The sequence below is a fragment of the Topomyia yanbarensis genome, chromosome 2 (assembly GCF_030247195.1).
Source record: "Topomyia yanbarensis strain Yona2022 chromosome 2, ASM3024719v1, whole genome shotgun sequence".
Classification (NCBI taxonomy): domain Eukaryota; kingdom Metazoa; phylum Arthropoda; class Insecta; order Diptera; family Culicidae; genus Topomyia; species Topomyia yanbarensis.
In genome coordinates, this window is record NC_080671.1 from 76,110,330 (window position 1) to 76,123,439 (window position 13,110).

Genomic DNA, 13,110 nt, shown 5'->3' on the forward strand with positions numbered 1-13,110 from the left:
CCAAGTTATGTCATGTCCAGCAGCGCCACAATACGACTTTCAATCGCGATTTTCGTCGGTCTGTTGAATAATTAGCTCCAGATTTAGCGAATCTCAAGCTACCCCGAGGCGGTATCATGCCTAGATTCCCCCTATCGTAATTCGGATCGATGGAATGTACGTCGCATCGACGCTGCGTGCCGATCGCTGCACATCAATTAAGTTCAAGGTGAAATTTCGGTAAATTGGATCGAGAGAATGCTGCAGCATTAGCTCCATGGTTCAAAGACGCAACACAATACTGGTATCTACAACGGGAAGCGCTAAACCACTGGAGTGAATCGACTAAGCTCAAGCCCCAACGCATGGGACACTAACACCTCGTTTCGGACTAGACTGGTCTGGTCACTGTATGCTGGTAGCTGTATCTACGACGTTCGATTCGGCACTAAGCAATGAAAAAACTTTGGGTGGAAATGGCTGAAAATTTATGCTCTGTGTCCAGTTAGCGTAACATTCCGAAGGAAATCGTTCATGGTCGAATTTCGGATTGCACAGAGTACAACAAACACTGATTTAAGCTGATTGAATTCGAATGCCAATCAACTGGCCTTGTTGGTTAGGAAGTTTGATTTACATTTTCTACACATTCCATTTAATGAAAAGTGGATCTTATCACAAGCAACGAAACCCTGTCATATTTAAAGCATACAAGTGATGGAGAGGGGGGGGGGGTTGTTTTAAGGTTAATTCGGTAAAACAGGCACTTTTATCAACAAAATGTTGGGGCGATACAGAGAGTGTTAGTATATTCGTAAAATTTCCACAATTGATCAATATTTTCTCGAATTTGTATGGCAAAATACTAAAATAAAGCGAGTGACAGGAAATCTCCTGAGGTGACTCGCCAAAAACTTGTTTTGCGCTGTGCATCATAATTCGAATTCTACTGGACCAACCGTTTTGAAATTTTGCATAGTTCTTCTTGACATCATTTCTGAAGTTATAAAGGGAGCTTTTATTTTTATTCTCGATGTTTGAATTTTTCGTAGCACTTCCGATTCTCGCTAATTTAGATTTTAGAGCGATTGGTCCAGAAGATTTTTAGTTATCATCAGGAATCAATAGCGACTAGCTCAAATGGCACGGTTGCCATGTTGATCGGAGATTTGTGCCCTTCCATGATCTGCTCATTTCATCATTTTCCTGATGGGAAGGACTGGAGAAGTGGTAAGGTTAGAGGTAAGGAAAATAACCACACAGAACAATTAAAACAGAGTATTTTGCAAGTGCTACAATAGCAGAAATTGCTCCTCCAACCCCCGGAGGAATAGAATTAGAATTTTTATTCAAACAGTGAGCGGATCAGAGGCGGATCCAGAAAAAAATTCGGAGCGGTTCGAAATTTCGACTTCAAATTGAACATTGCACAATACGTAATACGTAAAAACCTTATTTAATGAAAATCACTATTGGTGGTCAAATTTGGATTGAATTTTGTGTTTGAAACTAATATGAAATTGAAACTAATTTGAAATTTCTTAACAAGTTGAAAATTTTTGGAAGGGGTCCAAACCCCTAGGACTCTCTACCTGGATCCGCCACTGGAGTGGATATATCAATATCTCCGAGGGCATATTGAGATAACAGAACAACAACACCCCAGAAGAGATATTGTTATTCAAATATGCATATCCTTGAGTTTCAGCTCTATGTACATAGGTTCATCTATATATAGAGAATTAAAAATCCGGATACGCAATTGCATTATTGATGGGTGGTTACATATCAAATGATATGAAGTTCCATAATCGGATTCACAAAAATCACACGAATAATATTCAACACACTGAATAGTAGCCATGTGATAGCTGCCCTGTCAAAAAATGCGGACGAACATGGTCAGCCGATTTAAACAGTTTGACGTTTAACTCAACTCGCCTGTGCTAATTACCCCTAGGAACAAATGCAATTTGCGAATGCGATTTAAAGGCAATTCCAACACGTAGACAAATTTTCTGGTGGCTGAAAAGGACTTGGTTGTATTGGCGTTTTTCAAACGTGGCAAACGGTTCATGTTTGGCTTAAGCTTAAAATAGTTTTTTGGCGTGCTCTCGCTTGTATTTTGTTTGTCTAGTGCACTTCAGAATGTAGGAAATTGTGGAATCGTGTACAAATATAGTGGAACAAGATATCTGACCTAATCTCTTAATAAAAGTCAGATTGTGGTAAGTTTTGGTGTGCTATGCCAATTTAACCATTGATTTTTCCTATAATTTGGTGGTGATTACCTAGTGTAGTGATAAGTTTATGTGAGTAGATAATGAATCCGAAAATAAGTAATATTTGTAATTCTTATATTAGGCAATTAAGGGCGATTAAATGGCGCGTTCTCTGGGCGATTTGGGAGTGATTTAAGGGCGGGTAGAGCGGCTAAAAAATGACGGCGGCAAATCGCCGAAATGTTGCATTTGAAATAGTCCCCTAATTGCCAGCAATTTGCTGGCAAATTGAAGGGCAATTAGCGCATCCGAGTTGACAAATAGCCCCCCGTTAGCCAGCAACTTGCCCTTTTTGACTGGGTGAGTTTGCTATGTCCAGTCAATGCCCTCACTAGAATACTGCAAGTTTGCTTGGAAAAATGCAGCAAATTCTTTGACATTTTTGGACTCACATCCCACAGAAAAGTCTTTGTTTGAACGCAAGCTATGGCAATGGTTGGCATGTTCGGATGTAGCCCAAGATCGAATCTTGTGCTTTATCCAACTTATCGAAAGTGGTGAAACTGGTTCTGGACCAACGAAGTCGGTCGCAGCGTCTGCTCTAGCCAACTCGTCCGCCCATTCATTTTCAGTAATTTCGGAATGACCGGGTATCTATAGAAGATAGATAGCATTTGAAATGCTAAGCTCTTCGACTTGAGTTCGACATGCGATTACTAATTTCGACCTCGAATCAAGTGCTTTCAGGACAGCCTGACTGTTAGAGCAACAAGAGATTCTTTTACCGCAATTTCCCTGGTGAAGTACCGATTGTATGCAAAGATTTCTGCTTGGAATACTGTGCACTATCAACTAACCGAATGAGATTGGTTAAATCTTAATCTCATTTTACGACCATAGACACCAGCAACGGCTCGCACCTCCAACAAAGAACCGACAGTATAACATAACAACTACATAATCTTCAAGTTGTCGCTCCATCCAGCCAGGAAGCCATTCGTTGCGAGGAGGAATTCTGACATTGAAAGTTTTAAAAGGAAAATTACGTGTGAGTGTAAGGTCACTGGGAGCAAGTGTAAACTCATCCCAAGTAACCATTTACGGCCACAGTCTTGTGTGGCTAGCTGCACGATCTAGTGGGTTACTGTTCCAAAGCCCCGTAATTTTAAGACGGAATGCACAAGAAAGTGTTTTTTGTTTCAGAAACACGTATAGTTGCTTTATGTTCAATAGTGCCTCTAGAACAGCAGTAGGTGTTGTCGAGGACGCACCAGTCATTGCCATCAAGACCATCCTCTGAAGATGGTTTAACTTTGACTGGCTTGTCATAACTTCTCCCTTCTGCTACCAAACAAGGCACCCATATGTCAGTATTGACCCAAAAAATTGTTGTGTAGATCCACTGAATGTACTTGGGTTTGAGTCCTCAAGATTTGCCGAAAGCCCGACTACATTGGCCGAAGGCCATGCATGCTTTCTTGATTTTGAAATCGATGTGAGCTGCTCAATTAAGTTTTGAGTCAAGAATTACCCCAACGTACTTAACTTGATCTGCGACAATAATTTCAGAGTCACAGAACTGCAATGGACGAGCTCTGTTTGTATCTTTCGTTGCAAGAAAAGCACCATTGATGTTTTATTTGGATTAACTGTTAGTCCAACATGAAGACACCATTGCTCAACAACACATAAGGCTTTTTGCATCATATGAAAAAGTCTGTTAATACAAATACCGATGATTATTATATGACAATCATCGGCGAAACCATACGTCGGAAACCCCAGCACACCACCTTGAGGACATCCGCAAACACTCAGTTTCCTTATCTCTACTTGTCTTAACGATGAGCACAGGTGTCGGTTGCTAAGCATTGCGTGTATCTAGTTCGTGATATATGAAGGTACTCCATGACCTCGTGCTGCTTCCAAGATCGATTCGAAAGACACGTTGGTAAAAGCACCTTCAATATCAAGAAAAACTCCTACACTTGATTGCTTTTGTGAAAAAGTTTTTTCAATGTTGTAGACAACATTGTGTAACAGGGTGGTAGTAGACTTCGCTCGCTGATATGCATGTTGCATTGCATGCAGCGGGTGCTCGCCAAGCTAACATCCTGAATGTAGTAGTCGATTAAACATTCCTCTGATTTGAGAAACTGGTCGGTCTAAAGCTCTTTGCCTCCTCATAAGTGACGCGATGTATCCTGTTGCAAGACTACAAGTAAGAATTTTTTTTTAAATATGCTTGAAGTGTTCATACCCTCTTTGTAGTAGAACTTATACGGAGCAAAACTTTCGATCGCCCATATGACCGATTCGGTAGTCACAATTCTACGAGCAAACGCCCAAGAATGAGAACTACCTGAAAAGAACTCAGAGGCAGTCGTCAGTGCTGGCACGTACTGCCTGGAAAGTGTGTGTCAAAATAACAGTTGAGTACTACATCTTCGTCAGACGAGTATTCACCATTTGTAGTTCTAATCGAGCTGACATGAAAGTTTTTCGATTTCGAAAGTAACTTATTTAATCTACAAGTCTCGTTAAGAGTTGAGAAATTTTGCAGAGGCTTTTCCAACCACTACGCTCAGATGATCGAAGGGCATTTCTGTATGTTTTGCGAGCCAACTTAAATGGCTCCGACCCCTGCGTCGGCGATTTCAAGCTCTTCTATATAACTTTTTTAATCGAAAAAGTTCGGTATTCCACCAAGGTGTTCCTTTAGAAACACGCATAACTTGAAGCGGACAAGCCTCTTGGTATGCTGATACTATGAGTGAGGTTGTCTTATCCACGACCTCATTCAAGTCACTTGAAGATTTAATCATCGGGAGATTTCCATGGAACCTAATCGCCAAGCCCTCCTCGTAGAGGTCCCAGTTCGTAGATTTGGGATTACGATATGTGGCGATATCTAGCGAGACGTTAAAATAATCAAAGACGATGTACTTATGATCAGATAACGACGATTCGAGCTCGTTTGGTACGAGCCAGTTTGCCAGCTCATGCGTAATACCGTCAGAGCAGAGAGTTACATCGAACACCTCTTCTCTGCCAGCTCACGCTAATGTTGGGTGGTTTTCTGCATTAAGAATGTGCAGATTTGTACTACTTAAGTATTCCATTAATTCGGTGTCTCTCAAATTGATATTTGAGATGCTCTAAATTATTAGGTGGGTATTTGCTTCACTGCCGTTTATGATAGGAAACCCATTTCAGCCATAGTTTGATACAACCAGGCTCGTGTACAGAAAATTCTTTACTATTATTACGTTTGCCTGCTGTCGTTCTAACTACTCATATATCAAACAGGTGCTGCAATTAGTCGTTTCGAAACATTCTAGGGTAAATTATACGGTGCTACAGTGATTTCTAACTTTTCAAGAGACCTAGTATAAGTTGTAAATGTCATCAAATGCAATACAAAAAATTGTTTGAAAAATGTATACCCCCAAAATCTTGATTTATAACAGAAAATGGATTTTGGGATCTTCGACACTATAAAAATTGGTGCGTTGTCATTTTTCAGCCGTTCTTCGATTTTCAAACAGTTCTAGAAAAAAGAATAATAGAGATTGCCAACGGTACGCTGTTTTGAAATAAGTGATGTGCGATTTTGGGGCAACACTATGAAAAATGCCATTTTTCGGAATTTTCTCGAAAAATATGATACTGGTTCAACATTTTTCTAAAGGCACGTCCTAATTATATGATATTTCAAAAGAATATTGATTTCCGCGTCCAACGATATTTTTATCATCAAAATCGTCCGAAAACTGGCGTAGATATTCAATTTTCTGCAAATTAGGAATTCTCGTGCATGAACTTTTAAAGCGAAAATGCCGATTACTCCTAGTAGTAATGTCACATAAACCTTTGAGAGTCATGGGAGACAATTTTAACTACCATTTTTAGACCGATTGTGATGATTAATATGTCGTTGGACGCCGAAGTGAATGTTCTTTTGAATTACCATTAGAACAATGACATGCATTCGAAAAAATGAATGGTTTGAAATAGCATTTGGAATAGTATTGAAGAAAAACTCTTTTGAGCGAAAATTATAAACGAAAAAATATGTTAAAAGTTGTTGTTAGGAAAACTTTCTTGTTCGTAGCTTATCCATGATACGAGTACGCCAAAAGATGCATTTTTTTACGGGAATTCAGTGCTGTAGAGCTAGGGTCTCGGCAGGGCTCCCCGTCAAAATCACTCACTACAATTACAGACAAAACGGGAAATATCACCCACTAAAACACTTATTAAAGCCAATTGCAGCGTGCCGTGATTCGGAATGTGACATTCATTGTACGGTTCAGATATGTGCAGGCGTAGGGACTTCGCTGTTGTGCGTATCATCGCGAAGAGCTCGAGCGTTTGTACGTTAACGTGTTCGATCGCGTGTGTCGATTGCGCGGTTGCACCAGTGTGTATGTCACTTCACGTACCGTGAATCTGACGTTTATTTTTCAGTGTATAGTACAGCTGGTAGAAGAGAATCAGTTTTCTCATAACACTAGAATTCCCGGTCATTTTACCATGGTATCTAGTGAATATGAGTGTCATTTTTTTAATGGTTGAAATGAAGCCATGCCTGGACCGAGGGTAGAGACTTCCGGACGTGACCGATTTACAATTGCTTGAGCGGTTGGTTAATGCTTGAGATCGCGTTTGTAACTTTATAGGTGCTACAACGTTCACTTAATTACCGGGGTGTTTTAATGTTGGCGAGATTGCGGACGTAGGTATGTGTAGATGATTGCAATTGCATGTTCGCGTTTGTGGCTAGGTTGATGTTATCGCGGAGGCCACGAGCGTTTGTACGTATATGAGAGAATATGCGATTAATTGTGTTATTGAGTGTTAGTATGAATCTAATTTAGGATATTGTAATAAAAGGAATCATAACATGCCGAATAAAGAAAAAAGATTGATTAGAAGTGCATAAATTGACCAATACTATTTTTGGTACACATGAGTGGTGGAAAAATAAACTAATAGAAGTACAAAAAATTAAGTAGAAGAAAAGAACACATGTAACATGCATTCAAACTACTTGAACTCGTCTAAATGCCAGCAAATTATGTTCATTTACCATTAAGTAAGAATTTTGTCATGCTGTGTTGACTCGAATGTAATGATAATCGAATGCACAAATTGAAGACCGGAATGATTACCCAATACTCTATCATTACGCCCGTTCTGCATCCATTCCCTGACCCAGTTGTCACAAGTACCTAGACGAACACATACACAGATAGACATACGACTAGCACATAACAATTGCATACTTGAGCTTAAGCTTGAACTTGTGCGACCACCCCTGGCTGCTACTGCGTTATCGATCTGGATTAGCTGAAGTTGCACAGGGAATAAGTAGATTGATCAATACCGGCGCCGGCCAGGCCCGAACGTAGATCGCGGAAGGAACCAACGGGTTGACTTCCCTTCCGAAGGAAGACGTGACCACAGATTTTTCACAGCAGAAAAATCTCAACGACCTCGGCTAGAATTGAACCCAGGCCAAATGGAATGAGTGGCGGTCACGCTTACCACTCAACCACTGGCGCCGTCATACGACTAGCACATAACAATTGCATACTAGTACTACAAACTACAATTATTACAAAACGACTAATAAAAGGTTTCTAGTTATACGTCTATTTAATTAATTTAATTGGCCTGGCAACAATGAGGAAGTCGGCTGATAAATGGACACACAATGACCCCAACTGTGAGCCCTGTCCACCAACGATGCCATTAAACTGTGGAACAATGTCTGCAAACACGGCTCACAGCAAAAGTCAATCCATGACAACCCGCCACGCTGCCACACCAGCGCACACGTGCTAATGGTTGAGCATTAATTAGGGTTGGTGCAGAGTATGTAAAAACACGAAATATAAAAAAGACCCATAAGCCCTCTCGGTCTCCTCGATGCACCACTATCGAGGCGTAATGCAATAACCATCTTAAAGCAATTAAAGAGGTTCTTTAGCACTGATGCACGCAATATGCTTGATGGTGTTTGCAATACCGTCAAACCCCTCAACCTAGGGGATGAGAGTACACCAAGAAATGTAGTTCGTGTTTGAAATTATAAACATTTGATTTGATTGTGATTGATACATCGGAATCTAAGATGGTCGGTTATGAATTTAAGGAGGTCCTCCTATATAATTGTGCAAAAGTACCTAATGTTTGATAATTTGTTTTGAAGAAGTGAGATGACTTAGACATGTGCGCTATTCTGCAAAATGTTTATTAAGGTTTCTTCTATAAAATAAAAATTTGTGAGTGTAAACTGTCAAAAAATGGCGGCTCTAGTAAAAAGTGTTATGAAAACCGGCCTCATCGGCGGGCACCATACAGGTCGCAATTCGTCGTCTACAAACAGCAAACCAAAACGATATTGAAGATTACATTCCGTAGAGGCACCCTAACCTAAAAAAACAGGAAAAAATCATTTTGCAGAATAGCGTACATGTATAAGTCATTTTACTGCTTCAAAAAAAATTAAACATTAGGTACTTTTTGCCACAATTATATAAGAGGATCACCTTAAAGATTTTTGGACGGATCTTCATGGAGTTACTCTAAACTGATTGACCAGTATTATGATTACAGAGTACGTTACAAATTACATGATATGCAGGTTTGGATTGCCAAGTGTAATCGAAATTTGCATAACCCTTAAGGCGCAAATCATTTTCTTTTTTAATTTTGTGAAAATTGTCTAAGCTTTAATACGTTACTGTGATAATTGTGAGATGATTTTCGAAATGTTCTTTTTAAACAACATTGCGCATTTAAGGGATAAATACATAAATACATCATATTTCACTCAAATATTGCACAATTATGCTTTTCTACCTTCATTGATTGTATGACCGGCGATGAACAAAATTCCAATATCGCAAAAAGGGTTTTAAACTTTCCATTGCGGCGAAGAGGTAAGCCTAGAAAAAACGCCATAACATAGATACAAATTGACAGTTCAAGCATAAGTACATTACATACTAAATATTTTACCACTGTTATCTCGATGCAGATAGTTGCGATATTGCACACTAACGAATTTTAGCTCTCCGGTGAGTAAAACAAGTAGAGTATTATGATATTTGTGGTACCTACGGTTAAAATCTACGAATAATCTCAGAAAGTCATTTGCAATTTTAATTTGAAAAATAAGGCATGGGATTACCATGCGTGATTAAATCGTTTTCACAACTCACAGATTTAAACCAATCATCTCATGGACATTTATTTTACAAAGTTTTCCAACCAGCAGTTTAATATACCTAGGGCTTCAGCAAGAATTGTATATCGTTTATGTGTTTTTTATGACCGAACATTGCAATTTGATGCAAACATGGTCAGCGGTAATAAAACAAAATTAGTTCTATGCGAAACGATCCATGAACTGTGCTCGCAACAGCCACCATATGCGCGGTAGGGTGCGCAAAATTCGATTCATCAAAGAAGCATAACAATTAGACTGAGCTGTATGGGTTACTTACCAATTGTTTGCTGCTTGGCGTCGAAACTTCTTTTGGCTTAGCTTCTGTCTAGCCCGAAGAGTGCGGCCCCAGCGCGGTATGATTTTCGTCCTGCGCGATCGTCTTTCGTACATACGTTATGCTGTCGGTGTGTGAGTACGAGGTACGGGGTGGATTGCACCCCAACAGTGTACCACCCGGCTTCTTCAGCAGGCGTACAGGCGAAAGTTTCTTCATGGTGTTTGAAGCTTTTCTTCTCCTCTCGGAGGGATGCCTCCGCTTCAACCCACCGACTGCTGGTGGCCCAAGTGGGGATCGAAGCGTTTTCCCGATCAACTATATATACCCGGTGTAGTGGGTTTTTCAAATCAGTGCCTACTTTGGTCTCGCTTATTCTATACACTTGAAGCGCACAATGCGAATGGTACGTTGTTTTGTTGTGTTTTATTGTTTTTGGAAAAAAATAGTTAATTAAAATCAGCTGATCGAGAGCAGATAGCCGAAACATATGGGTTGAAAGTGAATCGAAAATGGAGTGGAATGGCAAACGTGTTAAAAGTGGAGCATGAATGAATAAACAACAAAAAAGCCGTTGAAATTAATAATACTGAAATGATCGGCTCGAGGGATTTTTGAAAGTTGCTTAAGGAATAATCGGAAGCTCATTTTATGGACTGTGATGAAGTTGTGCAAGCGTGATGCAATAACGATGGACTCTATGCCGTGCTTTGGCTAGTGCAGAGAAGTGAATTAATGTTTGGTTTTCTCTGCCATTTTTCAGATTATTGTTCCTTGTTGTCTTGCCCTGTTTGTGGCACTAGTCACATGCGAGGGTACTGCTGCGGAAGACAAAAAAGCAGAGGAGGCCGAAGTTGAGCCAAAGGAGTCGCAGAATGTTGAGAAACGTGGTTTGTACGGATCCATTGGCGACTGGCAAGACTATGGCGGCAGCAGCAGCCAACATGAGCACATCAAGACTGTGACCATCGAAAAGAAGGTCCCTGTCCCATATACTGTCGAGAAACATGTTCCGTACACCGTGGAAAAGAAGGTTCCTTATGAAGTTAAGGTTCCAATCCCACAACCTTATGTCGTGGAAAAGAAGGTTCCATTCACTGTGAAGGAATACGTCAAATACCCAGTGCATGTGCCAGCTCCTTATACCGTCGAGAAGAAGGTACCTTATGAAGTAAAGGTTCCAGTCGACAAGCCATACGAAGTTAAGGTCCATGTCCCACAACCTTACACCGTAGAAAAGAAGGTTCCGTATGAAGTTAAGGTATCTGTTCCAGTGCCGTACACCGTTGAAAAGAAGGTCCCATATGAAGTGAAGTACGAAGTTTCAGTGCCAAAGCCATACACCGTCATCAAGAAGGTCCCATATGAAGTCAAGGTACCAGTTGACAAGCCTTACAAGGTCGAAGTTGAGAAGCCATACCCAGTTGAGGTACCGAAACCATACCCAGTTGTGGTCGAGAAGAAGGTCCCATACGAAGTGAAGGTTCCAGTCGACAAACCATACACGGTTGAAGTGCCCAAGCCATACAAGGTCGAAGTCAAGGTTCCAGTCCCAGCCCCATACACTGTAGAAAAGAAGGTACCTTATACCGTCGAGAAGCCTGTCCCATACGAGGTCAAGGTTCCAATCGACAGACCTTACCCAGTCTACAAGGAAGTGAAGTTCCCAGTCCATAAGGAAGTCCCATACCCAGTTAAGGTTCCAGTCCATGTACCAGTCCATGTGCACAAAGAAGAACATCATGAGCATTCCCATGAGCACCACGATTTCCACTAAACTATTAGGGTCACTCCATAGCTCATCCAGCTCCCGCCTAAATTTTCTGTTTGAACTGAACTGATTTTTAGAATGTTTAACGTTCCTCCTTTTGTTCCGCAGTTTACGAGCAAACCCATACGAATCATTTCATAAATTTGTGATCTTAATGTAGTTGTTAAAGCGAGACATGTTTTGTAGAGAGTGTTGACTTCTTAGAGCACCGTGCCCTTGCTGGTCATCGGTTTTCGAGAAGTAAATCCGTTGTTAATTATTGTTTTTTAAATACTTTTACGAAAATACGAATGCATCGAAATCTTTACTCTATCAATCGGTTTATGACCCAGCCACGACATTTGGAACTTTGAAAGCTGTACCAAAAAAAAACTTGTTACCTATGATTGAACTTTCAATACTCCTCAATATTTATGATGTAAAATTGATCAAATTTCTTTACACTCAAATCCTTCCTGAAGGAAACAAAATGTGATATAACTATTCTGTTTTCGAACTGATGTAAACAACCAAGGTAAATAAAAGTAACCGTAAATATGTTTAATTTTTGATCATTTTTACGGCATAAAAACTATAACAAATGAATCAACCATTGTTTTTAATTTCAACAAGAAAGAAAATCTGTTATCCGACCATTCAATTAATTAATTAGCACATCACTTTCCTCTCAGTCCTATGATGGCAGGCGAGATCTCCGAGCACGGTAAGCCCACCTACCGTCTACACATTTGACAAACGATTGGAGCGTCCAAGCAATCAGCTATTGTCCAACAAATGGTTTAAAAATTGCCTTGATAATCCACACAATAAAATTAAATCTCCTTGAGGCGAAACGTTAGCTTGACCATAGCTACCGGTGCTCAAAGTCTACTTTTGGCTACAAAAAACAACAAGCTGTAGCATTGAATCGCGATTAGCTTCGCTAGGCATTAGTGACGAAATCGGAGCAATGTTTGCGCTACCGTTGGCAGGTGCGCTCGTAAATGGACGCAGTGACGAAACGCGACATCTTGTGTGGATGAGCGTGGTCAATTGACCGAGTATATGTAGCTGGCTCTGATCGGCCTAGCGAGCAATGAGATACGATGAAATCTGTTACGGTGAGGTAGTCTCGGTTCGTTATTGCAACTCCACACACTTCAGCTGGCACGCGCAACAGGTAGGTAGGTGATGGCAAAAGAGCATTAGTATGAGGCACCTCGCCGGGTCGCGTTGAACCGAGCCGGGAGCCTACGTTGTTGCATTTGGAGTGTGTAATTGCGAATTGCTCGCATAACGTGTCGTAATGTGTGTCGCTTGCAATAGAGGGTCGTTGACGTTATGCAATGGACATGTATGGTAGATTGTAGCGAGGCAAAGAAGTGTAATAAATTTCTGCTGAACTGTGCCGGGGTCGGTAATGGGTAAATTGGTACACGATTGGTCTATTGATCTACTGGTGAAGGCGTGGGAGCCTAGATGTTGAGCATTGAGATATTGAAACTAATGGTTTGCCGTTTGGTTTCATGTTTATTGTGCTTAACGAAAAGAATTTTATTTTGCATTACAATAGTTTTTATTATTGGAAATCCAATCACATTTCTTTCACCTAGAATCTAGTTGTAGAACCTGATACGTATTAAAT

The 13,110-nt window shown here is 40.5% G+C and overlaps 1 protein-coding gene across 1 annotated transcript; it reads left to right on the forward strand.

Moving 5' to 3' along the window:
- Positions 1–10,081: 10,081 nt before the first annotated feature.
- On the forward strand, positions 10,082–12,071 carry LOC131678485 (mantle protein). Its single transcript, XM_058958664.1, has 2 exons — positions 10,082–10,121; positions 10,479–12,071. The coding sequence occupies exons 1-2, from the start codon at positions 10,113–10,115 to the stop codon at positions 11,490–11,492; spliced, it is 1,023 nt and encodes a 340-aa protein (XP_058814647.1). The 5' UTR covers positions 10,082–10,112; the 3' UTR covers positions 11,493–12,071.
- The last annotated feature ends 1,039 nt before the right edge of the window (positions 12,072–13,110 follow it).